General features: G+C 43.2%; 1 protein-coding gene across 1 annotated transcript in view; it reads left to right on the forward strand.

The window, feature by feature from the left end:
* The window catches only part of LOC106746499 (hemicentin-1-like), a 246,767-nt gene extending 221,099 nt beyond the window's left edge, over nucleotides 1-25,668 (forward strand). Inside the window, exons 6-13 of the mRNA XM_014623150.1 lie at nucleotides 6,454-6,723; nucleotides 7,429-7,537; nucleotides 8,823-9,009; nucleotides 14,194-14,332; nucleotides 16,413-16,600; nucleotides 17,708-17,841; nucleotides 18,524-18,749; nucleotides 25,084-25,668. Of these exons, the coding sequence (XP_014478636.1) occupies nucleotides 6,454-6,723; nucleotides 7,429-7,537; nucleotides 8,823-9,009; nucleotides 14,194-14,332; nucleotides 16,413-16,600; nucleotides 17,708-17,841; nucleotides 18,524-18,749; nucleotides 25,084-25,191 (1,361 nt within the window). The 3' untranslated portion in view covers nucleotides 25,192-25,668. The remainder of the gene's footprint in view (nucleotides 1-6,453; nucleotides 6,724-7,428; nucleotides 7,538-8,822; nucleotides 9,010-14,193; nucleotides 14,333-16,412; nucleotides 16,601-17,707; nucleotides 17,842-18,523; nucleotides 18,750-25,083) is intronic.
* Nucleotides 25,669-27,667: the final 1,999 nt, after the last annotated feature.

Genomic DNA, 27,667 nt, shown 5'->3' on the forward strand with positions numbered 1-27,667 from the left:
TATATATATATATATATGCATATATTTAAACGCTTACATATCTCTTTATATCATTTGTATATCTCTATTAGATCAACTGATGCACGAATATGGCATTGATAAAAATAAAAAGTAATACTTTGGTATTTGTAATATTATGTATGTATATGTAAATATTGTATATATTTATCTCAGCTTCGTTTCAAATTAATATTTATTATTTGGGTAGTGAAATAAATATATGGAAATGTAATTTTGCTTGATAAATAATAAATTAATGAAAGGTCCCCTTAATGCGCCATTGGAAATATGATACTTAATGGGCGAACCTCTTTAAAAATAATCATTTCCTGCCTACTTAAATGGCCTGTGAAACATCAAAATTTAAGACACTGTCAAGATCAAAATAAGAGTAAATTTTATTATTAGAGTTAAAGTTAAATTTGTTTTGCTATCTTAGCTCATACCTGGTTGTAGAATTATAGACTTAACGAGAACCAACATTTCGACTCGGATCGTCGCGTTACCATCGCGATTTGTTCGCTGTGTTTTATCTCAGCGAGATTCGATCTTCGAGGTCTTGCTTGCGAAAAGAGAGAGAAGGATTCTCAGATACGTTCATACTTGGGCACGCAGTGCTCTTTTGCGGAACATGCAGAAAAGAAAACGTGCGCAAAATCAGATAAAAAGGAGCGTACGCGCGATACCGATCGGCTTGAAAGAAGATAATGGGGCGAGAGAGGAAGGGGCGGAGGGGAGGGGGAGAGCGAGAGTGCAGTTGAAATTCTGAATGGGTCAGCGGCTGTTCCGTCGCGCGTATTTCGGAATCGCTGTTACGTGAAATGAACAGCTGCGCTGGCTATTCGCGCCCGAACGGAAATGGTGACTCGATTCGAGCACCCGCGCGTATCGGCCCCCTCCCTCCGGTTGACTTTTACATCTTTCATCTTTACTCGTCCCGAACTCTCTCCCTCGCACCTGGAACAATTCGGCGGATTTTACGGGCGACCGAAAAAGTGTATCGCGCGAAACGGTGAATCGCTGTTTCCGTTAACGAAAACACATTTGGCTAAAGATGACCACGTTCTACGGTAGAAACGTTCCATTTTTGTCTACATTTTGTATTAAATACAAGCGCTTAATAGCTGTATCTTTTGGCCTCTTATTTGTTACATTGAAAATACAGATTCGTCCGTTGCTTTGCATAAAGATGATGCACGAAAATCATGTATTCTCGGAGCGCCGTCGATCTTAATTTAGATTTCAGAAGATTTCCAACAATGAGTTAACTAACAGGTTATCTAACAATTTGGCCATAATTCAGATTTTAATGATTCATTCCGCGAATCGAATTAAAGGAAGTATCTTGAATCTGCTCGAAATTCATATTTTTAGTAATCGGAAATATCATGACACACTTCTCTCCACATTTCCATGAATAATGATTCATAACACGGCGAATAAAATCCTCGATGTGAGGAGAGATAAAAGTTTTTGGAAGGATCCTTTTGGTAGAAAATTCCGCCGGAACTGTTTTCGTCAAAAATGCCAGAAGAAACCGTAGCTTCTTTGTCGCTCGTCTGCGGCATTTGTCCCGTCGGATGTCTTCCTAATTAAGCCCCGAATGTAATTTCCGCGAGGAGAAAAATCCCTCTGTTTTAATCCACGCCGATTCGCGTTATTCCGCGTTACTTTCCCTCGCCCGCGCAATACCGTGCAATGTTCTGCCTTAGTTTTCATGAAAATGTAAGCAGCATAGTTGCGGTCGGTCAGTGCGCGTCTATCAGAATTGCTAAATGAAATCAAATTAAGCGGGGTTCCAATTGAATTTCAACTGAACCCGCACGATAGCGCGGAATGCCAGACAACTTCGATTATTTTAAGAGGTCTGCTCTCCCGTTCAAATTCTTCCCCATTTGCCGTAATTAGCTCGACCGTCCGTAACTTTCTTCCACGTTTGAGCGAATATTTTTCACGCGCCCGGCATTTGTTAAATACGATGGATATCCGAGATCGGCGAGCGCGCGCCGCGCTAATTAATCTAATTTCACTTCGGTCGAATAAATATCATAGTCTTACGCGAAAGGCAATAATTTCATTTTGCCGAAGTTGCGAAACTGTTGTACGTTAGATCAATTAGAAATTACAACTTCATCCGTGCTATAATCATGATTCATTAATGAGCTACCTGATCTAGAGTGAGGGAAATATAGAAAGATAGAGAGAGAGAGAGAGAGAGAAGCGAAGATAACGTGTGTCCGTATAGTAATAACTTTCAGAAAAGGAGGGACGCTTTTTTCCACGGTAGGTGCACGGCGGCTTTATCGTCGTAGTACGAAGGAGCGAAAGAGATAGAACGTATATCGTATAAAGCCTCACAGCGACGCGGGTTAACTCGTTTGTGTTTGCAGCTCATCTCTCTCGTCGGATACGCCGTAATATTATTCATTAAACGTAACGCCGTTTAACATTTTTAATGGCCGCAACGACGACCTATTACATGAATATGGAAACCAGAAGTGAACCGGTTCGCTGATGAAAATTGGCTCCGGTTTATACCGGCGGTAAATTAAATAAATATCACGTAAATAAACATGAATTACGTCATCGCCCCGCGGCGAGTGGGATACCGTAACTGTTTGGCCCGGTTTTCCCATCAAAATCAGTCCTCCCCCCCCCCCCCNCGTCATCATCGGTGACGGTCGAAATTACGGCAGGTAAATTAAAAGGAAAAGAATTATTCATCGGGCCGCACGCGCGCCTGAATAACGAAACACACACAGCGTAATGCATTTAAACAATGCCCTTAACATCGCCGAACGGCGCAAACGCGAGCGTGCAATTTTCAGCGTCCCAGGAGCGAGTCTAATATCAGCGTATTAATTCATCGCGCGCGCTTCTTCGTTCTCTTCTCGTTTAAACGTCTGCACGCCGTGTAAATATGTAACAACAATCAATCATTCGTTAAAAAATCAACCAGCGAGCTCGATGATAGATTGCGATCTGAACGTGTAACCTGCGTGTGTGTGCGTGCGTGCATGCGTGCGTGCGTGTGTTCGTTATTTCAATTATATATAAATTAATACTAAAACGAGCGAGGCTGTGACGGCGATACGTTCTCGCTCGCTCGCTCGCTCGCTCGCGAAGTACACACCTCGCGAAATTCATCGCTCACGGTGATTAATTAATTGTTCGAAGGAGGTAATTAGCGCGTGACCCGGGCTCGCGCTTTTTATACATCGCGTCCACCAGGTATCATCAGTTATCCGCGAGACCGAAGTCACAACACTGTGTTTCCAGCTTACTCGCTCCGTCAGGAAAACGGCGCTACGACTGGCCGCGTTTCCGTCTGCGGATTTAATGTCTTCTTACGTTAGGGTACCCAGCTGCGTAAAATACGACGACACATTATATTAGGTACAAATTGCGATCGAGATACCTCTTTGGACGAGAAGGCTGTCGTTTTGAATCAGTCAAAAAGTTCCGTTCGATTTTTCAGGCGAATTTGACTCTTACTGCGTTTTGTGGGAGGAAATTATTTGTTGACCGAGTGATCGTAGTCTGTGATGAGAAATCAGCGATAGGAAAATAATGTATAATAAATCACTAACTGTCAATAAAGTAACTGTAGGAAAAATAAGTGAATGTTTGATTTACATATTGATTCCTGATTAACAAAGGACAAAAAATCTTCTCACAAAAAGCAAAAATGTTTATTCAGGATAGAATTCAGGATAGAGTGCATAGGAAAGCTGGCACTTTTTTCATATTGAGCAAGATAATGAGTGAGCACGAATAGTCGGATTTCAATATTACAGACCCCGTTCTCTTTGTAATAAAATTTTGAAATTTCATTAGAATTTTATTAAAAATGTATGAAAAAAGTACAATCCAAAAATGATCGATAAAATACATTTTTTAGAATAAAAGAAGTTCTTTTTTTATTAAATTTCAATATGAAGAGTTTTTTTCTTTAATTTTTTCTTGAATAAGTCACATTCAAATTTTGGAATTTTAATAACAAAAATGTGTTTAGCCGATGAATAATATTGATTTTATACATTTTTTTCTATGAATTGCTGATTTCTCGTCTTAAAATTCAAAATAACTGGAGAATCTGACTTAATGAAGTAATTTGGCCAACAGTATTTTGCAAACATTACCTAATTTATAGCATTTGTTGAAAAATGAAAAATTCATGTATTTCGTTATTTATTCATCCGTCTATTTCCAGGAACAAAATAAGATAATATTAGTAATAACAGAAAGTATTATGAGTAATATCTCTAACAATAGAATAATAAGAGAATGATATCTAATAATTATATAAGGACAAGTGAGATGGAAGTAGAGTATAAATATTCTCGCGCGCGCACGTTCTATTTTCACATTTTCGGCGCCATTCGGTGCTAGTCGGAGCGTCATGCGTAATTATCACGGAATTTGATATCGAAAAGTGCGCGCTCGCACCCCTATATAACGAATACAGGTTTCGGTCTTTTAATTATGGACTCATTAACGAGCGGTTTAACCTGAAAACTTTGCGCCGCGAACCTCGTTTGTTTTCTGTACCTAATGTTTATCTTTCACGGTTCCCCGCGCGTCGCGACCGCGGCGATTCAGATGCGATTAAAGCACCGTAGGGAAGGGAAGAGGTGGGGAAGGGGGGGGGGAGGATAGCGATTACGGGGGGGCCCCGCTGCTCCTATACCGCATGCCGCATTTACGTAAATTCCTCTTGTTTACCTAGCGACATGAATATGAAAGAGCTCTTCTGGGATAATTATACGTAATTTTCGCGAGCGGCTCTCATTAAAATCGTTACGGCGGGTTCTTATTGTCGTTTTTTTATCTCGATCCGTCGAAGGTGGGTAACGAGCGCGCGTACCAAAGAAGCGGCGGGCATGCAGCATTATCATATTAATATTGTTAGCGAGATAATATTCGCGCGAGTCGTTTGATGTTACGAGGTCATAATCATGTTCAAATATCCTTGCGCCGGCCGTGGACTCACCGTCTCTAATTAACCCTTCGCAACTCTCAGTCTGGCTTTCCAGTTCTATACTCTTAGTCGGCTCTTTGATACCGTTCCCTCTCACGGAACCTTATCAAACGCGTAAAATTAAATATGTTATTATCAAGGCAATGCACACGCGCCTATGTGTGTGTCTATGTGTATGTTTGTGTATATGTGTATGTGCGCAATTGTTTCTCAAATTTTGTAGATCTTGACGAGATTATTTATTTATTTTACATAAGTTAATGCTCTTTGATATGCAAAAGAAAGCGAAATATAATTTATCGTCGAAAACGATATGATAATGGTTCGGAGTTGTCATAGAGGTGGAAAATCAAGAAAACCGAGAAAAGTCACGGAAATTTAAAACGTCAGGGAAAATCTGGAACCTTGAACTTTGCTCACAGTTCCCTCAAATGCTCTTAACTCTATTCTTTTGTCCACTACTCATTTATTTATTTTTTGTTGGTCTGAATTTGCATTCAGGATTATATTATGTTACTAATTTTTACGTTTGTATTGTTTCTAATAACATAAGCTACCTTTCCTGCGATTCCTGCTTCTAAACCTAAAGTTTAAGGTTACATATTACTCATGGAAAATTTTCCACTGTCCTCTGGGAAATGTGGAAAAGTCAGGGAATTTCAAAATTCATTTTCTGGCACAATCCTGCGATTACATAATTATAAAAGTGTACGAATAAAGTTGTGGTTAAAGAGACTCAGAAAATTATAAAAAAGATCAATTGAATTGGAATATTCATTAGCTGAGACACACATTCTATTAATGTAATTATGTCTTCTATAAATGGTTCGGTAAAATTCGAAAGAAAAACATTGGAAGCGCATATTATTTTGGGGAATGCATGCGAGCCGACGAACTCTAGAATTTCCGAGCAGACAACATTACGATTGAGAAAGTTAAATACAAATATCAGATTAATGGATATGCGTCTTTTCTCTTAATATTAAAATTACGTGATATTCGTATCATGAGGAAAAAAGGGCTAGTATTCGTCTCCTCAGCTTCCACTCGGCTCTAAAAATATTAGTTCCACATTAATCTTGCGAATGCATCCTGCATCTTTGAAAGGGCCATTTTCGTGGGTCGCTCGAGTTCGACCGAATTCGCAGAGTTAATGTAGAACCGGGATCTCGACTCGGGTAATTATGTAGGTCTTCACAGGCTGGAAATTCTACGTACATATGTCGACTACATCGACAAACTGATGTTTGAACGCGATTAGGGTAGAAAATTCACGGCTAAGAGCGTAGAATGTTTCAAGTTCGGAACGCGCCCGCAAAGGCTGCGCGACTGAAAGCTGAGGAAACGCGAAAGTCGGTCCCTTTCCTCTCCCAAGATATAGATATTACACGAGCAGGGCGACACGTGTATTCGCGCGGGACTAATATGCGCCGCGACTGGCGTGATTAAGCGCGCGTTTCGCATGAATTTAGACGCGCCGGAGACGAGATTAGTCGGCGTCCCGACTGGCCAGCTGGAGGAGGGCCGCGATCAATTGGAGATCCGATGTCTCGCCGACGCCAATCCGCCAGCCTCGATCCTCTGGAGGAAAACGAAAAGCCCCGGCGTGACGGAGGTGGCCAGTATCGGCGAGACCCTGCTGTTCTCACCGATTTACAGAAACCACGCGGCCGTTTACCTCTGCGAGGCGTCGAACATCGAAGGCGAGAGCAGCCCGGTGTCGGTGCAGGTGTCCGTAAACTGTACGTAATGTCGCCGCCGCGATCATCTCTATCCGAATCGCGTTTCGAAATTGTCGCGATCCGTAATTTACAGGATAATAGTATATAATACGTAATAATAGGGACATTCTATACCAATTTGTGGCATTCGAATAATGAGTTTTGCCTATCGATATAATAGGGCTGTCCGTATGTTCGTCAGCTATCAGTAATACAGGCATACATGTGTCATATAAATTAGAACCAAATGAAAGTTACATGCCACTAAATGATACTCCCGTCATTTTTAAAAACATATTATAAATTCATTAAAATTTTATCATAAATTAAAAAAATTTAATATAATTAGAATCCCAAATATTTAAACTTTCAAACAGGACAAAAGTCATGTATTTTATAACACGTGATTATTGTAAGAATTTATTAATTTATTTTCACTATGAGATTACTTTGTCACTAATCGGGACATTCATCTTATGCGATGATTTTCACGCCGGCAGCAATTGCAAAGAGAATTCTTCTCTCATTGTAATTCTTCGCACTCGAAATTACTATGAGAGAACAACGTCATAAATATTTTTTAATACATGAATATGTAATTTGAAAAAAACAAAATTTCAGTGGAAATGGAAATAAATAGTATTCGAGCGTAAAAATACGAACATCACGGTATAATCGCGAGTGAGTTTCGCCGTGAATGATCTAACGCCGTTTTTTTTTCCATAGATCCGCCAACGATCAGCGCGGTTGGACCGGACCGCTTGACCACAGCGTTGCTGTATTCCGGTGCGTCCTTCGAGTGCCACGCTGACGCCATGCCGCCGGCCGAGTACAGGTGATCCGTATTGTTTGCTTCACATGATTAGGCCTCGTTTGAATTCTAAACGTTTTTCGAGCGCAATATAATTCCTCGTATATAGAATTACTATTTGCGGAACGAAAGCAGCATGCTGTGTAGTCTCGATGTCATATTAGATCGTTAATTTATGAGTGCACTTATTTTACGGTTATTTTAGCCTTTCCCTGTCGATGTTGAATTCGCAAGATAGATATTGCCTGGTTACTTTTTTATATATCTCCATATTTTATATTTTTAACTCTTCCGACATTGTATAATTATCCATTAAAGCCTTACATCCGCGCGATGATATTGCATCACTGATGCAGTTTTTTCGAACGTTTCTAAATATAACTTCTCATGTAAAAAAAAAAAGATATTGTCCGGAACGAATGTAGCACGCTTCGTGGTCTTTATATCATTAGACTACCAGATTATGAATATACTTATTTTGCATTTCCAATGCGGATATCCATCTCTCGCAAGTACCTGCCGCGCTTCTTTTTACATATCTCTGTATTTTATATTTGTCATTCTTCCGACGATTCTCTAATTGGTTTACCTTTTTTTCTTTCTTTTTTTTTTCTTTTCATGTCCACGATGATATCATATCATCCGCGTAATTTTCCCGAACGTTCCGAGCACTGTATATTTTTTCATATAAAAATACCGCCCGGGAAGGAAAAAGTGTGCTTCGCAGTAGTAGTTGTGTCATCAAACTACCAAATCATGAGTATCATGAGTGAGTAGTTTATCATGAGTATACTTATTGTATATTTCGAGCACGCCGATGTCCATCTTACAAGTACCTATTGCTTCCCGCCACGTGTTATATTTTGTATCTTTATATTATATTCATATTATATTCACTTATATCTTCATATTTCACATTTTTAATCCCTTCGGGGATCAATAACTCACAGATACTCATACCGTACTAATATCAATAATATTTCACCAATATCGATCGAACAATATCAATGTGTTACCGATATTGATCCACGATATTTCGATATTATCGGATTATTATTGCATCCCAATCTCCGAGGACTGTGCGCGCGCAATCAACGCGTTCCTTTCCAGCATTGAGACCCTCATATTCGCGAAATTTGACATCGTAACGTCGTAACGTTTCTTCACAGAGAAGCGTTCCCATCCATTTTTCCGTTCTTCGTCTTGAATTTCTCCCTGCTGCCGGCACATAGACCCGTCTATATCGCGACGGATTCGCGTCAGGAAATGTCTTTAACGTGCAAATTTCCGTGCGGCCACGTGTGTGCAGATGGGCGCAGGTATTCACGGACGGCCGGATGCCATTGGAATGCGGCACGGGGCAGCGATTGATCCTGACGAACGTGACGTACGAGCAACAGGGCCAATACATATGTCTCGCCTCCAACAAGATCAATGGGAACGTCAGAGAAGTTAAAAGCGACCCTGTGTCCCTGCAAGTGGTCGGCGCGCCACGGGTAAGACGGCGACGGCGGAACGTTGAAAAAGTTTCGTCGCAAATCAGAATTACCGGCGCGCCCTGGACGTGTGTGAATCGCGTTTCCCGCTTGTATCGCCGCGAAAAAATATATCGCTTCATTACTTTGAAGGATTCTGGGTCATTGAATATCTCTGCCCGCGCCGCGGTAACGCGATATCAGCGAGTATATCTCGCTCTTCCCACCGTTCTCGTCCGCTCGTCCGCGTATAATATCGTGGCGAAATTGTCGAAATGCAGTTTTTTTCCCCCACCAAGAGGAAACATCGCTAACGCGTATTAATCGCGTTTCGCTTCGTCACTACGAAGCGGGAAACTGCTTTAGATCGCGCTGACCGCGCTAACTTTGCGGGGAAAAGAGAACTAAAAATAACAAGAGGACTCGGGGCGCATCTGGTGTTTAAAAGGAAATAATTGACGGGCAAATTGAAAGTTATGAACTTCTCCGGATTATCTTCCGCGTGTGTTTTTTTATCGTAATATACACGAAATTGCCTTCGGCGGTGACGTAGTCTCAGCGGCGAAAAGGTTACGATGCTCTTCAATTTGTCGGGTTTCGGAACCGAAACCGATGAAGATATCGCGTCCGACGATTGTGTTCTACGATCGTCTGCATACATTCCGGAGCATATATCTCGCGACACTATTTATTCGTCGCCTAATAATAATGCATCGATATTATTATTTAGCAAGCGTCGCGTTAATATTTCCAGTAATTATGATAAAACGAGCGACGTAGCTCGAAGATTGTTCTTCAAATAACGCGCGGGGCAATGGATGTGTGCACACAGAGGGGCGCGCGCGCACTCGACTCCGAAAGCAATTACAAATAGTGATGTATACTTTGTAATATTTCTATTGTCAACAACGCGCGCATATTACGTCACGTCGAGTTTCATTGCGCGCTGCACGCGGCATTAAAAATCGATATCTGCGTTAATTGTCGCGAACACCATATTGTTCCGTTTAAAATAGTGCACTCGATATTGTGCACCCCATCCCGCTTTTATTTCATTCGAGCATATAAAAATAATCGCGATAACAATTAAATTAAAAGCGTGCCATCCGCTCGATCTCGCTCGTAATCATCTATCGCGGACAATGAAACATATATACAGCCACCATGGCGACCAATCGTCGACTCGACCGTCGAATTTCCCGCCGTATTTAATTCTCGCCGTAGGAGCCGCGCGTAGTTTCGATTCTTTTCGCGTGCACTAGCCGGCAAAATGGCCTTAACCATGCGGTGCAATTAGGTTACCGGTATTTTTCAATCGTACCCGCGCGTCGAGTTTGCTAACATTAACGTAAAGCTGTCACGGTGACAGATTGACCGTTTTGACACATCGCGCGCGCGCTCTCTCTTCTTCGTACGAGCAATAAACGATAAACCAATAATGCATGCGGTTAGAAAATTCTAATGAAACTTAGTTACACCGCGTATTGAAAGTGTCCCGTCGATTAATACGCACCCGACGACGCGCGCTCCGCAAATAAAATCTGCGAATATGCCGTTATGATAACGTGATAACAACGGCGATTAAATTGTACTCCAATTATCGCGACATTACGGCGGCGTTTCGCGACTCGACCGTTCCAGCAGTCGCGATGGTCGAATCCGATAGCTAATTACTCGGCTAATAACACCGATAACGAGAAGAAGTAAAAGAGAGAGAGAGAGAGAGAGAGAGAGAGAGAGAGAGAGAGAGAGGGGGGAAAAAAAGAATTCCAAGTTGTGCTTTGTGATGCAACGCCGTGGGCTCTTTTTTCTCTCCCATCCTTTTTATTTTTTTCTATCGAATTTGCCCACCGGCGAAACGCAGCCGCGGCTTAGCACGGGTCACTGACTATGCAAAGGTTTGATTTCCGTTTCATTTAATACGGGGTCGTTTCATCTGCTAAAATTTAGCAGCGCTATTAATGTCGATACCTCGTCCAAATTGATTTCGGCGTTGTGCATACGCACACACACATAAACACAGAGCGCGTTATATTACACGTGTATAATGTGAGGGTCAAATATCGCGCATAAAGGGAACCCCGATCGCGATTCCGATCGCGACCGCGATTCGCATCGCCGCGGCATCGTTACCTGCCCGCCCGAAATCAGCGCGCGATGATGCTCGTCGTATAAAACGCGAACCGGAAAAAAAAAAACAAGAACTCCGCGTCATACTTCACGATGATACCGTAACGTATGTTTGTTTTTTTATAGTTTTTTTCCCTTTATAATCGAATTCGCGCAGCACGGCGGACGAAACGCAGATATGGCTTAACGCGGATCACCGGACGGCCAGCGCAAAGGTTTGATTTTCGTCATTTAATAGGTCGTTTCATCTGTTAAAGTTCAACGACGCCATTAACGTTCCTACCCCGTTCGAATTGATTCCGACGGGCACACGTATATATATATATGAACACACGCACACGCGCGCGCGTGCGCCACGGGCGTTATATTACACAATGTACAGCGAGAGACGAATATCGCTCATAACGGAGGAGGAAGCGGGGACGATTTTTATCGTGCGATTTGTTGCGCCCGCACAGCGGTGCCTGGAAATCAGCCGAAATGTCGATACGGCATGATCAAATCAATGTTTTAATTATGATCACGGTACCGTACGGTGAACATGACAAGTGTCGCCGCTATAAATATTGGGGGCATGATGAATTGCATTTACACGCTAAATTAGGTATACCTCTCTCTCTCTCTCTCTCTCTCTCTCTCTCTCTCTCTCTCTCTCTCGCGTGCGCGAGATGGAACGTAGAATTTTGAAACGCGATACGGCGGAAATGAATACGGATTATTGCAGCGCATTCGCGTATAATGCGAAAAATGTATCCCGATAATACTTTTTTCATTTCGCGATGCACGGATTAATATTACGAGTTAAATTAAGCTATAAACGGCGGCCTGACGTCATCAATCACGCGTTTCTTTCGCGATCAAATATTTCGTTTGCGCAGCGAATGCCGGATATTATTTCCGCTTTCGCATTTCGTTTAGTCACGTTTCCGGATCGTTTTTATCTAAATTAAATTGCTATTTTTATGAAGTCGCTACCATTCCTCCCGATAACGTTTCTTCCATACACACGCATTCACACACACGTACGCTCTGGGGCGCGCGCGCGCGAGCACCGCGCAGCTTTCAGTGTGTGCGGCGTAATAAAAAGGATTGCGACGATCCATCAGCGATGGTTTCGATTCTCGTTGCAAACATTTCCACGCCGTTGCTGAAAGAGCGATGCGTCGACAAATTTATATCGTCGAACGGATCGACGGCTTTTGTGGGAAATGCGTTATTCACATGTATAATCTTCGAGCTCACCTGAAGTGTCCGAAGAAAGTCTCCAATAAGTTTCCCGGAATTATTAATGCCACTTTTTTATCCGACTTCATTCACCCGGTAAATAGATATAATTTAATATGGTTCATTACAGATAAAATAACGGTTTTTATTTGCGTCTGTAAAGATCTCGGCACTTTACGACGATAGTAAGCGACACTTTTAAAGTAGTTGATACGTCAAACTATTTTCTTAGGAACTTTTTTCAATTTTAGCTAATTATTTATGAATATATTGTCTACACGTCTGTAAATTTAGAAAACGGTTAACCATTCGGAAGCTGAGATACTTAAAGATAACACTTTTTACAAGTATTCTTTTTTAGTTCGACATTAATGTCTTATTTGTAACTTCTATTTTTAATTTCTTCCAAACCATATTTAGGAATTAATAGAAAATTACTGATATTAACACGTTGAGTGCCGAGCCAATTTCACGTATTTTAACTTTCCATTTACACCGCGTAGGTTACCGATGATCAACGATTACCGCATTACATGTCCTTATAGCTCGGTTTTTCATTTTCTGATTAACTTGTAGTTTAGATTTAAACTGATGATAATGCAAAAATTGTGTTTTTCTATCCATGATTAATCATTAAACTGATAATTTTGTAGTAATAATTTTTAAAGTTTAATGATTAATTAAATTAATAATCCAGAGCCATGAAAAACATAATTTTAACATTATTATCAGATTAAATCTGCACTATAAATAAAATAAAATATGAGAAACCGGGGAGATGGGGACACTGTAAGATATATCTTATAATATTTACAAGACTACAAACATTATTATTATGAAGAAGAAGTAACATAAATTATACGTTATACAATCTAAACGCAAAGTCTAATGTGGGCTACCGATGGTCCACGCAGCACTCAACATGTTAAAGACTAATATAAAAACATTATACAAAAATTTCAGAATTATCGATCATTTTGTTTTGAAAATATAATAGAAAATTGATAATTTATACTAATATCCGCGATATACATATATATATACACATATTTATTAATTGATTTTATTAATAAAGCATTAATAAAAAAAAATAAACACCTCCGTGTTTATATTGCATGTATATTTGTCTTAATTTCGCTCAAAATTAACATTTATTATTTAAATAGTTAACTAAAGTTAAATAAGGTAGGAAGTATTTTGTTCAGTAAATAATAAACTTATATAAGGGCCTCCCTTTTGATATCGTCAGTGAAAATCCGGCACTTAACGGGCCAATTCCCTTCATCTTTCAATTGTTGGATACGTGCCGAGGTTACGCCACTTAACACGCGTTGACTGTTGCGCCGATCTCCGTTGATTATTTCACAACTCAATTAAAGTTCGAATATAACCGGAGGCACGATAAATAAATGCAACGCGTGATGCATATATCTGTCAGTTCGTGTAATTGGCTCGCTATTGGTCACATATTTAATTTGTCGTGTACAGTTCGTTATATCTCGCGCGTAAATTAATGAAATGCGACAGTATTACCGGTGATCGCCATGGCGGTCACGTGTTGATAGACAGATAAACACGCGTCCATAGCATTTCTATAGTAATACAGTAAGCCTGAAAAACGGTGGGAAGGACAAACCGGTTCGTCCCAACGATGCATTTGGCGAATCTGTGCGCATTACGACACACTCTCTCCCAGCTTGACGGCTCATCGCGGCGATCGGAGAAGCGGTTTCGCATAAAGGTGAGCCGTGACGCTCACGTACGCCGTTTGATGATCGCGTCGGAGGTGGGGGAGGGGGGGGGGACGAACGAGGAACTTTCTATTCAAAGGACGTTAAACGCGTGTCGCAGGTGGTGAAGCCGGCCATCACGGAGAAGTTCGTCGTGGCGACGACGGAGGGTAGCCCGGCCAGATTAGAGATCAGACTGTGCTCCGACCCGAAGCCGCGGCTCGTAGCTTGGGAATGGGGCAGCACCAGACTGCACGCCGGTTAGACTGCGCTTCCCCAAAATAAACCCCATCGCACGAGAAGTATTCGATCTCGCTTTTGCTTTTGGCTTTTTTTATTTCCTCGATACACGGCGTATTCGGCACGCGTGCCGCCGATTTTTCGGTTCCTCCGCACCGAAGGGGGTGAGCGAGCGCGGGCAAGTGGAAAACAAGCGGGATGAGGGGATGATAATCGAGTCGAGCTCTTCCGAATTAAATCGCTGTTATTTAAACGACGCTACTGTCCGGCGAACACGGGCGACACGCGGCAGCTTTTAACTCGGACAATCGCGTCGACATTAAATGCCGCGTGTTCGACGATTTTACGTCACCGGTCTCGCGCCTGATGTAATGATCGATTTTGCGCTAATTGGTGTATCTCGCGAGAGGATTCGACGGAAAGAGAGAGAGAGAGAGAGAGAGAGAAAAAAGCGCCGCTATTTGGAGAAACACGTCACAAATTGCGTCACGTTGATTTTCGTGCTAACGAAGGGCCGTGGGGGAATTAATCCGGCGTTTAACAGTACGTGAAATAATAAGGTTGTGCCGCAGCGTTATCGCGGCGGAGCGACAAGTGCGTCGTTCGCGTCACACCCAAGTAAACGACAAAGCGCGGCGCGGCGCCCGGGGCCGAAGGACCGAGGAATTAATGGGCCGACTCACGGAAACTTTCTATTAGAGTTTAAGGGGCGCATTGATCTCCCAGCCGCTTTGTTTTACTCCTCGCAACACGATAACGCGGGCACGTGAGCGCGAGTGCCGGCCGTAGATCGAGCTGCCCACAACGACGCGGAGGCCCTTTATCTTTCGAAACGTTAGAAAGAGAGAGGCAGGACGCGCAAGGACGACAACGACGACGATGCGTGTGTGTATGTGTGTGTACCTACGGTACGTACGAGAGAGGGGCGAATTCCGCTTTCGCGGCACGTCGTTCTCGCGCGAAATTATCACGGCTTGGCCGCGACTTTAACCGTGCTCTTTGACTTTCATCCCTGGGCCCTTCGTCGCGCAACTTTCCTCCGTGATATTCCTCCCCGCGGTCGTTACGCGTCCACCTCGTTACCGCACGACGCGTCTCCGGCAAACCGTGAGACGTCCGTCACCGAGAGCGCGCAACGAACCGTTAACGTATAAACTCCGCTTCGGCTTTTGTTTCGAGATACTATAAACGACTGTTCTTCTTTCGCTGCTCCTGTTTCTCTTTCCCTTTTCTACCTCCCTTTTTTCCGGATCTTCTTCCTCTTCTTCTTTTCTCCCCACTTCTGCCTCTGCTTCCATCACCTCCGCCACCGAACTACACAGACCCGTTAAACTTGCCGCCACCACCTCGCCGAGCGAACGGGGAGAGCACTCGAGCTTCCCCGGAATTGCTCTTTCGTATACATCCTTCTTTCTTTTTTCTCCCTTCCTCCCTCCCTCCCTCTCCCTCTCTCTCTCTCTCTCTCATTCTCCTCTGCGCGCTTCCCGGCATAATTGGTACTCCTACGGGTACCTTATCGACGGTCCCGCTCGCAATTACCCCTTTGGTTAATTGATCATTCGCTCGTAGTAACCCGAGAGCCACGAGATCGGTTCGGTCTTGAGACATCCGTCCAATTTCCGCGAGGCCCCAAATCGACGCCCTCTCTCTCTCTCTCTCTCTCGCTCTACCGAATACTCACGCCCTAAATTTTTCCGTTCCCGTCGTCACTCGAGATATCAGGCAGATTAATTAATCTTCGTTAACACGGTTCTTCGCCCCGGAATAATTGTTCCACGCCACGCCAGAGAACGCGATATCCGGGGGATTTTTACACGCCTCCGACGACGTGCGTGCGGGGATACGTTACTTTCGTTTCTAATTTAATATATTTTCGTCAGCTGGTATGTAATTTTCTCCCCCACGATTTTTCTCGATTGATGATTCGCGCTCCTCCGTTTGCTCATCGCTTGATTTTCTATGATTTCCAGTCGTCTTATGGAGTTCGCGCATTAATCGTCCGTTACTTTGCGACGTTTTATTTCAGTTGAGACCGTAGAACCGGATATACGGAATAAGTGCAAATTGTCGAGATGCATGGCGTCGTTCTATTATCGGTAGGTGAGGTTCTGGAGCCGCGCTACCGCGCGCTCGACCTGGAACCGTTGGCTTCGGAGGACTGTTACATAGCGATCTTGGAGCTGACGAGCACGGTGAAAGAGGATCAAAGGCTGTATCACGTCATCGTGGAGAACGACCGTGGCAGTGATAGGCGTGCGCTCATGCTGAGAGTCGATGAGCCTGGTCAGGTAAAACGTCGCATTCGTTGCCATCTATGCAAAAATTACTCTTCGACGATACAGCTTCTGGTATCTCGCTGCAACTGTCCCTGCCTCATGACGTTAGAAGCAAGAAAACGCATGCCAAGGATTCTTGCGCGTTGTACGATCAAATAAAACAAAATATATCCACAAAATGACACTTGTGATCGATTCAGCACACTTGTAAAATTGTCTGAACACTTTTACAAATATACTGAATTGATCACAAATGTCATTTTGTAAATATATCTTTTTACTTGGGCATATAACGCAAGAATGTTTAGTATGCACGGTGAAAATTTTATGTCACATTTAAACTGTTTTAATACAGTAAATTTACACATTTCACATATTCCAAACGATTCACACAAATTTAACACAAGGTGAATACGTTGAGAATACGTAATACAAATATAACGTCAAAAATTGACACACAGAATTAATATCTACAATCTGTGTTAATCGATATTAAAGTATAAAATCTTTTAACACTCACAAGTGTTATTTTAATACTTGCATGTTGAATACCAACTCAACACAATATTGATTTAACATAATATGTTAAATTAACATATTCGTTTGTTAAAAATTTAACACCAAAATTTTGACAAGGACCGATTGTTTTAACACAGATGCACAATGCTTTTTTATTGTGTCCGCTTTTTCGCTGCTGACGTCATCAAACAAGAACGGTTGCAGCCAGAGACCAGTCTTAAATGAACGCGATCTTGAACGCGATCCGAGGCACCGAATTCTCCTTCGCACGCGATACGCGAAAGCGCTATTAATATTCGTGCCGATAAAGCTCCCGGTGGAGATCCCACAGAACGGACGCAAAGTCTACTAAACGATCGCACGCCGCGCGTACATATTTTTTCTACGATACTCTCGGTGTGGAGAGTCATTAAACGCTGTAACGATAATCCGATGGTACTGCAACGTATTGAAATATTTAACGGCATAGTGTACGAACGCAACGCAAAAGGCCGGGGGGATGCTCCACCGCGTACGCCTCATGAATAACGGTGCGAACGTTCGCGCGAAAATGTTTCAGCCGCGCCCTGCACACACATAGAGTATTTTTCTCTGCTGCAGATCCCGCTCGTTATCGGCGCCGTAGCCGGATTCACGGTGCTCTCGGTACTGATAATGGGATTCGTTTGTTTCCTACGTTCGGATAGGTGCTGCGTGGCCAGAAACACGGTGCCGGCGCTGCAGCAAGTGCATTGGTAAGCACGCGATATTGCGCAGCGCGCTGATTTATACGGACGGACGCCGCCGTGGATCACGCCAGCGCGCACGATGCTCCAATATTGTGCACATTGGAGCGCGCGAAGCCGTGCCGCAGGAGCGTCTGCGAATTTGCATACGCGGGGACTTCGGGGATTTTCGCCGCAGAGAGAAAAAGAGAGAGAGAGAGAGAGAGAGAGAGACATGCATTTCAGGGACCGAGAGAGCGAGCAAAGAAAGTCTTCCTCTCCCGAAGCTCCTACGTTTTTCCTCGTCGCGTTTGTCACCGGCGGCTGAGACGGAACGAGTAACGTTTAATTCGCGGAAAAAGAAGGGAGGATCTCTCTCGATGAGAGTATTTAGACATTTTTCTATTTGCGCGCCTTTAATTTCGAGAGGAAAGGAGAATCATTCCTCCGCGTAGCGAGCGTCTTTTTCTCGAGGAGAGGAACGAGTCGTGCCGAGTAACGAGATTAATAAATTGCCCGACAGCCTGACGTTACGCGCAGATTCTTACGGTCTGGAGTCCCTTTTCGAGGTAAATGAGTCATAGAGAGCGCTTTTAAAAAGAATCCCCCGGGAAACATTGCCGCTCGCTCGCTCGCGCATATCACGTGGAATGCGGTGCACAAAGCTTCTAATGAAACGAAACCGAAATGATATCCGCGCGCTGTTCCGCAGTACAAAGGCTTCCAACGCGATGATAGAGGATCCACGCTTGGCGGTGGATACGATGGAGCGTACGAGTCAGCAGTTCGTCCCGGAGAAGCGAGCCAATCACGTTCTGAAGCCCGTCCCGTCGCAGCAATACCAGCAGGAGTGCTATCAGCATGACCCGCAACACCAGCAACAACATTATCAGAGGCATCATCATCATGGGCAGCCTCACGGACAATACACGTTGCAGGTCAGATAAGTTGACAATAAGACAGAAAACAGAAATAAACGAACCCGTTCTTTCGCACAGTGCGTAGTTGGATTCCCCGACGCGTTCCTTTTCTTCCTTTTCTCTCTCTCTCTCTCTCTCTCTCTCTCTCTCTCTCTCTATCTTTCCTACTTTTTTTCTTTTTTCTTCTCTCTCTCTACCTCTCCTTTTCTCTCTCTATCTCTTTATTTTCTTATCTTAGTATCTGTGTCAATATCTATCTACTTAAATCTATCTGTCTCTTTCTATCTATCTAACTATCTCGTATGTACTCCTTTCGTCTCTGACGTGACGTCGTTGCTTCTGAATTGCACGTGAAGTTTGCAGCAAGTTTTTGACACACACACACACACTAAGATATATACACACACACGCACACGGTCCTTTGAGTCCTTTCGACGTTCAGAGTTAGTTATTAGTTGGCTGCGATCGTAGAGTTTTGCACGACATGCTCTACAGTACGTACGTAATATGTCATGTCCAGAGGGTTGTCAAAGAGGAGAAACTTGTACAAATGATACACACTATATACACATCATATGGCAAACTATTATATATTATATAGCATCACTTTGCGTATACACATGCGTATACGATTTCATCACGTAATATTGGAAAGCGCGATCAAACGGGAGCGTTTTTGGAGACCACGGAGATGAAAATTCGAGCCGAAAAGTGATTTGTTTCACCGTTAAAAAGTCCTGTGATTTTGCACACAAAATGTTCCATTGAACAATGTGATATCTCCCGAAGGCATGATTTTCGCGCAAGCAGTCGTCGTTAAGCAGAGAACGCGGTTCGGTCGGATCTCCAATACGGCCGATTCGCGCCCATATTTCCCTTCGCATGCAAAACTCTACTCGCCCGCGTTAATGTACAGCGCATCAAATCTGCTACAGAGTTCTCTCTCAATTTTGCCGAATCACCGGCAAACACACGTCACTAGCAGTAGCTCTCTATTACGCTCCCGACGAGATACTTTTTCAGCTGCTTGCTCATTTTGCACTCGTCTGACAGTAACCAGCTCGACCGGAGCACGCGCGTATAAATTTAATCTCGATGCATTCGCGAAAGCGAAACTGCAAGTGCATGCGACTTGACCCGAATGCGAAACTAACCCCTTCCCCGTCCGGATTATGCGTTGCGATTTAACCGGCGTCGACGGCTCGTCATCACTACGACCTATTTTTGCCCGTTAATTCGCCGGATTGTTTGCCGGGGACTACCGGGTATTATTTATTTTTCAAACGTTCGCTTGCGGGGGCTCGTCAAACGGAATGTATGCACAGAGAGGGAAGTAAAATAACGGCTTGTTTAAACATTGACGCGTCCCAAATCCCCCCTCCCGCCCACTCGCTCACTAACCCATTCACCCACACGCTCATATTTGTGTCCATTAATTGAATGAATGAGCGAGCAATCTTGGCGCAGGAAAAATTCCTTCTACAGGACGAGGAACGGGACACGCTAAATCGGATTAAAAAAGGCAAGGAACGAGGAGCGCAAACTTTTCACCTTTTCTCCCGGAAAGATCTCGAAGGTTTTATATATAAATAAAATATTGTACTGTTTCGATACGTATACACAGTTACACGCGGGCGCACACACATAACCCCGTACAGACACTCGCACAGACACGACCAAACGATGGAGATGTATAAATATAAACACACGCACACGTTACGCTTTAATGTACCGGACATACGTACATGCACCACAAAAACACACTTCTACTGGGTCGTCCAAAAATTTGTTGACACTCCGACCGATGAAAGTATATAAATAACGCGTTACGCCCATTCCCATTCGCGATATTACGCGCGTAAAAGTTTATCGTGACGTTATGGCCGTTATATAACTATTGCGATCACACGTGAACCCAGGTCGCCCCCTCGTCGTCAAGATCTGCGCGGGAAGTTTTTAGACGATCCAAACGCGTTGTGAATTATTACAAATACTAATGCGGTGACAACGCTCGCGCTCGCGCAACTATCGAACTATCACGTTCTCCGATCGCGATAGTCGCTTGAGTGATTTATGCGCTCGGTAGGGTGCATTACGCATGCATTTGGTTGCATCCCGGATCCCGGGCGTCCCACCACCAATTACCGCCATGTCCTTGTTTGTAATTTAATTCAGATGGATGTACATAAGTAGAACGCGTGTCGGCGATAACGCCGCCCTGGACGGGCGATTGAACGCGTACGAAAGAGAGAGAGAGAGAGAGAGTGTGTGTGTGTGTATATGAGTGTGAGTGTGTGTGCAATTTAGCCGTATATCTCGTACTTGTAAAGAAGACAAAAAAAGAGAAAGAAACACTAGCCAGATCGAGTGGAAATTCTTCCCTGCGAAATTGAGTGTTTGATCTCCTAAGGAGAACGACTCGTTGATCTCTGCCGTTTTCCCTACGAGCGTGTGGAGCGGTTGAACTATGCAATTTAACTGCGAGAACAGAACATTTCCTCAACGTCACGGAGAAATTCGACCGTAACGAAACGTGACTGTAACGTTCGAGTGTTTATCAACGATCATTACCAGTAAGCAACGTATAGTTTAGCACATAAGTTCTTGTCTCTAACTTGTCGTTGGATAGTATCATTGAGTCAGTCGAAAAATTCGGCTGGATTTTCTGCCTTTTTCGACGGTAAATCGGCCAAGGGTGTATTGTATTATATGCCAGGACTTTGGCGAAAGATCGTAAACAACGACGTGATTACTTGTGACTGATGAATAATCGGTTTACGTTGAATGCGATAGAGACCAAATGATTAAACGATCGAACTGAACTTTTTGACTGACCGGATAACTGTGAAGTTGTAGATTCGAATCCGGTCGTTCCACATATCTCATTTGCATGTTTTACACAGCAATAATTATAGAGAGGAAATCATACATTTGCATATAATGAGTTGATTCTTAGAAATCTTATGATAAATAAACGCTCGAACAGTACGTCAGAATTTTTCCGGTACGTACGTATGAAGCGTGCTTGCTCATTAATACGGTTAATTGCATGTTTCGAAAGCGCTACGTGCTCGGAAAGGCCAAGAAGAATCGACGAATCGCGTGTCACGACCAACCCTCGTTAAGCCCGAATTCCCTGCCGTCGATTCTCCCGAATTCGCTCGTTTCTCGCGGAGGCAACTCATTTTTCATCCTGTCTTAATTTCGTTTGCATCCAGAAAGGAACGTATACTCTGCAGCCACGCGTTCTGCGGGATTCAAGAACGTAAGACTGACTCGACCGAGATGAGTAAATTTACGCTTTAACCCTTATCGGTCGTAAGTCACCTCTCACGTGACAACAATACTTCGTCGCTGCGGTCGTACGTCACGTAGGAGGTGAAAAGTCGGAACCTGTCGAAACTTGCTCCCTGTCAAATGCAGGTACGATTGCCTTGTCAGTTAAGCATAAGTAACGGAGCATAAGTAATTGACATCTCCAGTGATATATCACTGCCTTTTGTATTCAATTTTTTAACATATTGAGCCCAAAAATGAATAAAGAAAACTGCGCGATATGGAACGCTATCAACAACAGACAATGAGGAGAGATTAGATGGAAAACTACATATATCCTCCAACTTGATGCTAAAGGAAAACATAATGACTGTTTAGTATGTTCTAATCGTAAGTTGCCTGGAGGAAGAAAAACAACAGTATACTTCTGTGAAACGTGCAACAGAAAACCATTCCTTCATATTGGAGATTGTTTCAAAAAATATCATACATTAAAAACTTATAAATAATTATTTGAAACTCATAATATTCGTAATACTCCTTCAAAAAATAAATAATTTCTAACAAAAATGTTATTCTTATAATACTGAAAATTTTTCGCATATTTACCGAAACCAGCTGCAACCTAGTGAGAATCACGCATGAAAAGCTAGCGTCCGATAAGGGTTAAGTAGCGGCGCACTACTTAACGACGGCCGATCGCGTGTCGAGGCTATCCGATTGTTTTGGAAAATTTACACGGTTGTGAGGACAGTCGTGATCGATCGTACTTCACTCGATCGTTTGTCCCCTTTAATTAAAAGTCGTAGGCGCGATTAGTGGATATTGATACTTCAAAATATGATTTTTTGCCTTTTTCTAAAACTTCTTTCGTCCGATCGTTGACGCGTTGTACACTCGAGATACACCAATGAATCGTCGAAAACCATTCAAGGGTGTTTGTATAATAGGTATTAATTAGTCGAAACTATGCTCATTACGACTTAACGACGATATACATATATATATATATATATATAAAATATATTATTATTAATCGAACGCTAAGTGCATATGTACATACGCGTATACATATACTCGCTTAGATCACGATCTAACATACCGAATCGTCGTCCAATAAATGAAAGTTTAACGGTAACAGCGATGTAATCGCCCACTCACGTTCAACACTGCCATGTGCGCCTCTGCATCGCTGTTACAAGCGGTAGTTTAAACTACAACTGAGCCGACGTGATTTTGTTCGCAGTTGTATAGTATAGTCGTACGAATGATTTATCGGTTCAGGAATTTTCGATAAAAAAAGAGAGAGAGAGAAAGAAAGAGAGAGAGAGAGAGAGAGAGAGAGAGAGAGAGAGAGAGAGAAGAAACGGGAACCAAGCTGTACAGATCGTTTCAGAGCGCGTCGCCCGACCCAACGTCCGAGCATGTCGGAGCTGCATTTTTGTATGTACCCCTGCACCCTACGAGATATGTGTACAGAGAAAAGAGAGACTTCCCACTAATTACTTTCCATCCCCGAGCTCAAGTACGACGCACCGTTGTTTGCTGTTATCTCGATCAATCTCCATAGTGAGTAAAACTTGTATCGTATCTCCTGATTGTTGTCGTCGTCGTTCTGATGCGAATTACACCGACTCTGTAATCGGACTAATAATATGATGACGGGACTCCGTTGTACGGCGTATGAAATAGTTCCGAGAGGAGTTCTCGAGTTCTCTTCCGTGTATAAAGTTGTCATTAAAAGGTGATCATACATGTACGCGTATGTGTTGCCCATTTGTCATCGCACCCACGCATATCCCCCGATCCTGATCACGCGCGTAAAAGCCTCTTGGGCCATTACGATTTCACTTTCAAATTTACATCGTGTACGAGTGATGAGCATTGACTTCGTTTGTTTTACACGTTGGCTCGATTAATTTTGCACGTTGACATGAAGAACATTTTTTTTTTGCCGTACAAAAAATCTATCGCGCGCATCATTCGTATTCGTTCTTTGTTATTTGTTTCGTCGGCCCAATTATTCATTGCTCGTTATCAGTCATTGTGTCATAGTCATAAAAATTTGTCTTTATTATACATCCCAGTAAACACCACCAACTAACAGCAACCGACAGTAACATAACATCAGTGTTATAATTTCCCGCTCAATATGTAAATAACGCATGTGCTGTGTAATGTGTTATGTACAGTTACATTGTTGTGCGGGGAATGATAATATTGATGTTACGTTATTATTAGTTGGTGTGCACCGGGATTCCATGTAAATATATTGAATAATTGTATAATTACTATCACATGATTTCTCAACGAAGGAGCATAAATAGTTATCGTATTTATACGATATATCTGTATAATATTTACACGATTACGTGCAGTTCAAAAACGTACGTCTTCGTTTACACACTATGTACATATCTACCGCGTACTGTGTACTTACTCCCTTAGTTTCGATTTTTGCCTGTCATGCTGGATCTACCCTGACTGTTATAACCTGGACTGTTTGGTACCTGCGCCGCGCCGGGGGGGGTTGTAGAAAAAGACCCCGTGCTCTCGCGACTTTACCTCCTCGCGCGCCATGTTTTCGGACGCGCGTAGAATTGCACAGATTGCACACCCATGCTAGTTTCTAGATCCCTGACTGCCGCAAGTAACAACCCGTAGAACGTTGATAGCAATTCGTGCAAGTCAGTGCACTGTTGGCGTATGCATACGTACGAATGACAAATTCGCATTAGCCCTCTTCAGCTCTGCGTGCGTTGAATACGCGTAGAGAACCATGCGTGAATGTTTTCTCTTTCTTGTCTTTTTTTTTTCTCCTTCAGTCACGTTCACTTTCGTTACTTTCCGCCACAATTTATTGAATTAATTTGCAACGCGACTTTTTTCTCGTGCTGTCTCAGCGGAACAGATTGGAATAATTTCTTACGAGATAGTATCTAATACCCGACATACCACGAGAAGATCTAGATAATAAATATTCAAGATTCAGTCGGCCTACGAGCCGTAGCGGGTTAATGCGGATGGAAATTAGCGAGATATCGAGGGTTAAGATCCTAAGATGGCGATTGTGCAGGGGGAGCAGCTGTTTCTCAAACCCGATCGCTTAGCGACGTTGAAGCCGCATTTCAAGAGCGAGAAGCCGCCGCAATACACGACATTCAAGCCGAACTCGAACAACTGAGGGGACTTTACTGCGTTTATTTTATATCGATATACACGCAGATGTGAGAATGAGAGAGAGAGAGAGAGAGAGAGAGAACAAGTGAGAGGTATGGAGTGCGAAAGTGAGATAGCGTAAGAGCGAATGAGAGAAGAATGAAAAAGCGAAGTGGCACGAAATCAAATACGAAAGCTGTAGATCTACTTCTATCATCGTCGATTATTACGTGTATGGAATATAATTTAGGAGAAGAGCGTGTACACACATACACACGTACAAACGCACACGATATATGCATGTAATAATTACGAACGACTCGAAACGAGCGAATCCGTCGTGACGACGAGATTTCTCGCGAAATATACTGCCGAACAGATTCTTCTAAAATAAGACGCACCGATCAACGCGATCCCCAGAACCAATCAAAACGAGAACTACGCGAGGCGTTCGTTTGTAACGCTCACAGGCGAATTTTAATAAAGCAATGATTTTCACCAATCGCTATTTTTATTGACACTTTTTGAGGTTGAGCAGCGCGCATCGTCCGCGAACTTGCAAATAAACGGATCCGATAACAATTATTGCTCATGCATAAATATGAAGAGGAATAAACGCGAGACAATATGACCCTCCGGAAGGAGGAACGTAGCGACGATTTTCCCGCTCGAGCTCGCGAACGATGCCTGGCCGCCGCTGAAAAATGAAACTTTCAGTTGCGCGGGGAACCTCGATCGCTCTCACGATAATTTTGCGGCGTTCTCATAAATCGAATTGCCATCGGTCGTAATATATACAACAATCAAGCGTGTTTGTTATAAATAAACTTGCAACATCGTATGTAAACCCCTCCACTTTTAATCCCAGTCTCGTGCGACCGAACGAAAAATTGTGCCACTCTTAAACTGATATTTTCATATAGTCAGATCTTATATTTAAGATCGTCTTAAGTTCATCTTCAAATACTATGCAGATCGTATTATTGGCTACAATGCGCCTGAGAAGATGAACTTAAGACGGTCTTAAGTATAAAATCCGGTTATAAATACCATAGCCTTGGTCTTTTGAAAGTCTTTTTCGTCACGTAGAACTTATCTGTTAGTGTTTCGATTCGCAAATTTTCGGATATTCTATACGGAGAAAATATTGCAGTAAAAATTACCACCAAATTTTGTAACGCCGGGCCAGAATTATGGCTGAAATTATGATGTACGTTGTATATCTTTAATAATGTATATCATAGATTTATTTTCTGTTCCTGAACTAGATAGCACTGTTCCATGCTAGAATAATACAAGTATATCATCATTTAACGTTGAAAGAAAGGAAAAGGAACGAGGTTCCAGTGCAGCCTTAATTCAAGGACAAAAAGCAGATCTCTAATCTGTACACATCATTAAAGATTACAATACACATAATAATTTCCACTACAACATTTTTGTGCCATCAATCATTATCAATTTTATATCGTAACCGATTGAATGTATTTCGATTTTTTGGCACTTTACCGTCGCGCTTTAAGATCGTTTCACGCCGCAGCGAAAATCGCGTTTCGGTGGACTGAGCGATCGTCCACAACAGGCCGATCTGCCGGTGCAGCAGAGGGCGGCGCAGCTCAGCTTCCTGCTTTTGTATCTCGCGCGACGCGACGCGCAATTAGGAGAACACCCGCCACAAGTGTGCGCCGCGAGGCACACGTCGCAATCGCAGGTGACGTTTCCGCGACAACTCCTTCCCGGCCATCTCCCGCAGCTCGCACAGGGACCGCGACGGGGAAGTCGCGAGACGTCGGGCTCGCGCGATATCCGCGTGTCGTTCCTCCCGGCCGACTCGCTGGCGACGTTGCTGCGCGCCGATATTTCTCCGCTGGCGGTTTCCTTCGCGATGATCGAAGCCTCTCTCGGTGTCGAGTCTTATGTTATTCAAATTCGATTCGATGGTAGTGGAGGATTAAAATTGCAAACCAGTGGGAATTTTAAAGCGCCAGTCGAAGGGAAAACATTTCTGATTGTTGCTCCTCGGAGTGTGGATGTAAAAAGCGCTTAAGGGCTTAAGTTACTTTTCGCTTAAAAGAAGAAACACCGCCGACAAGGGGTGTTTCTTCGGAGCGGTTTGCGAATAACTGACGTATTTTCCGGCACGCGCACTGTTGTTCGATTTATCTTCCCGCAAATTCCTTCTAATGTATGATCGAGCAAAGTTCTCGGATTTATCAGATTTTTTCTTTTTTCGTTTTACTCACTCCCGGCAGTCTCGTGTCGCCGTTGAATAGCATTTGAACCTGGTGGCACCTCGCCGTCAGGTTTCCGCGCTCCGTCGACGCTAACTGGAGAAGACCGGAACACGGCAGCTGGATGGTGCTCGTCGACGACAACGAGGTCGCAGCAGATCCCACAACCGGGACAAAGAACACCGCACGGCGGCGGGAATGATACTGGACGCAGCATCACGGCTCTGCATCGTTAATTCTGTAGAGGCATAAAATGAATAAAAAATCAGA

The sequence above is a fragment of the Dinoponera quadriceps genome, unplaced genomic scaffold (assembly GCF_001313825.1).
Source record: "Dinoponera quadriceps isolate SergipeBrazil2010 unplaced genomic scaffold, ASM131382v1 scaffold1850, whole genome shotgun sequence".
In the NCBI taxonomy this organism is placed as follows: Eukaryota; Metazoa; Arthropoda; class Insecta; order Hymenoptera; family Formicidae; genus Dinoponera; species Dinoponera quadriceps.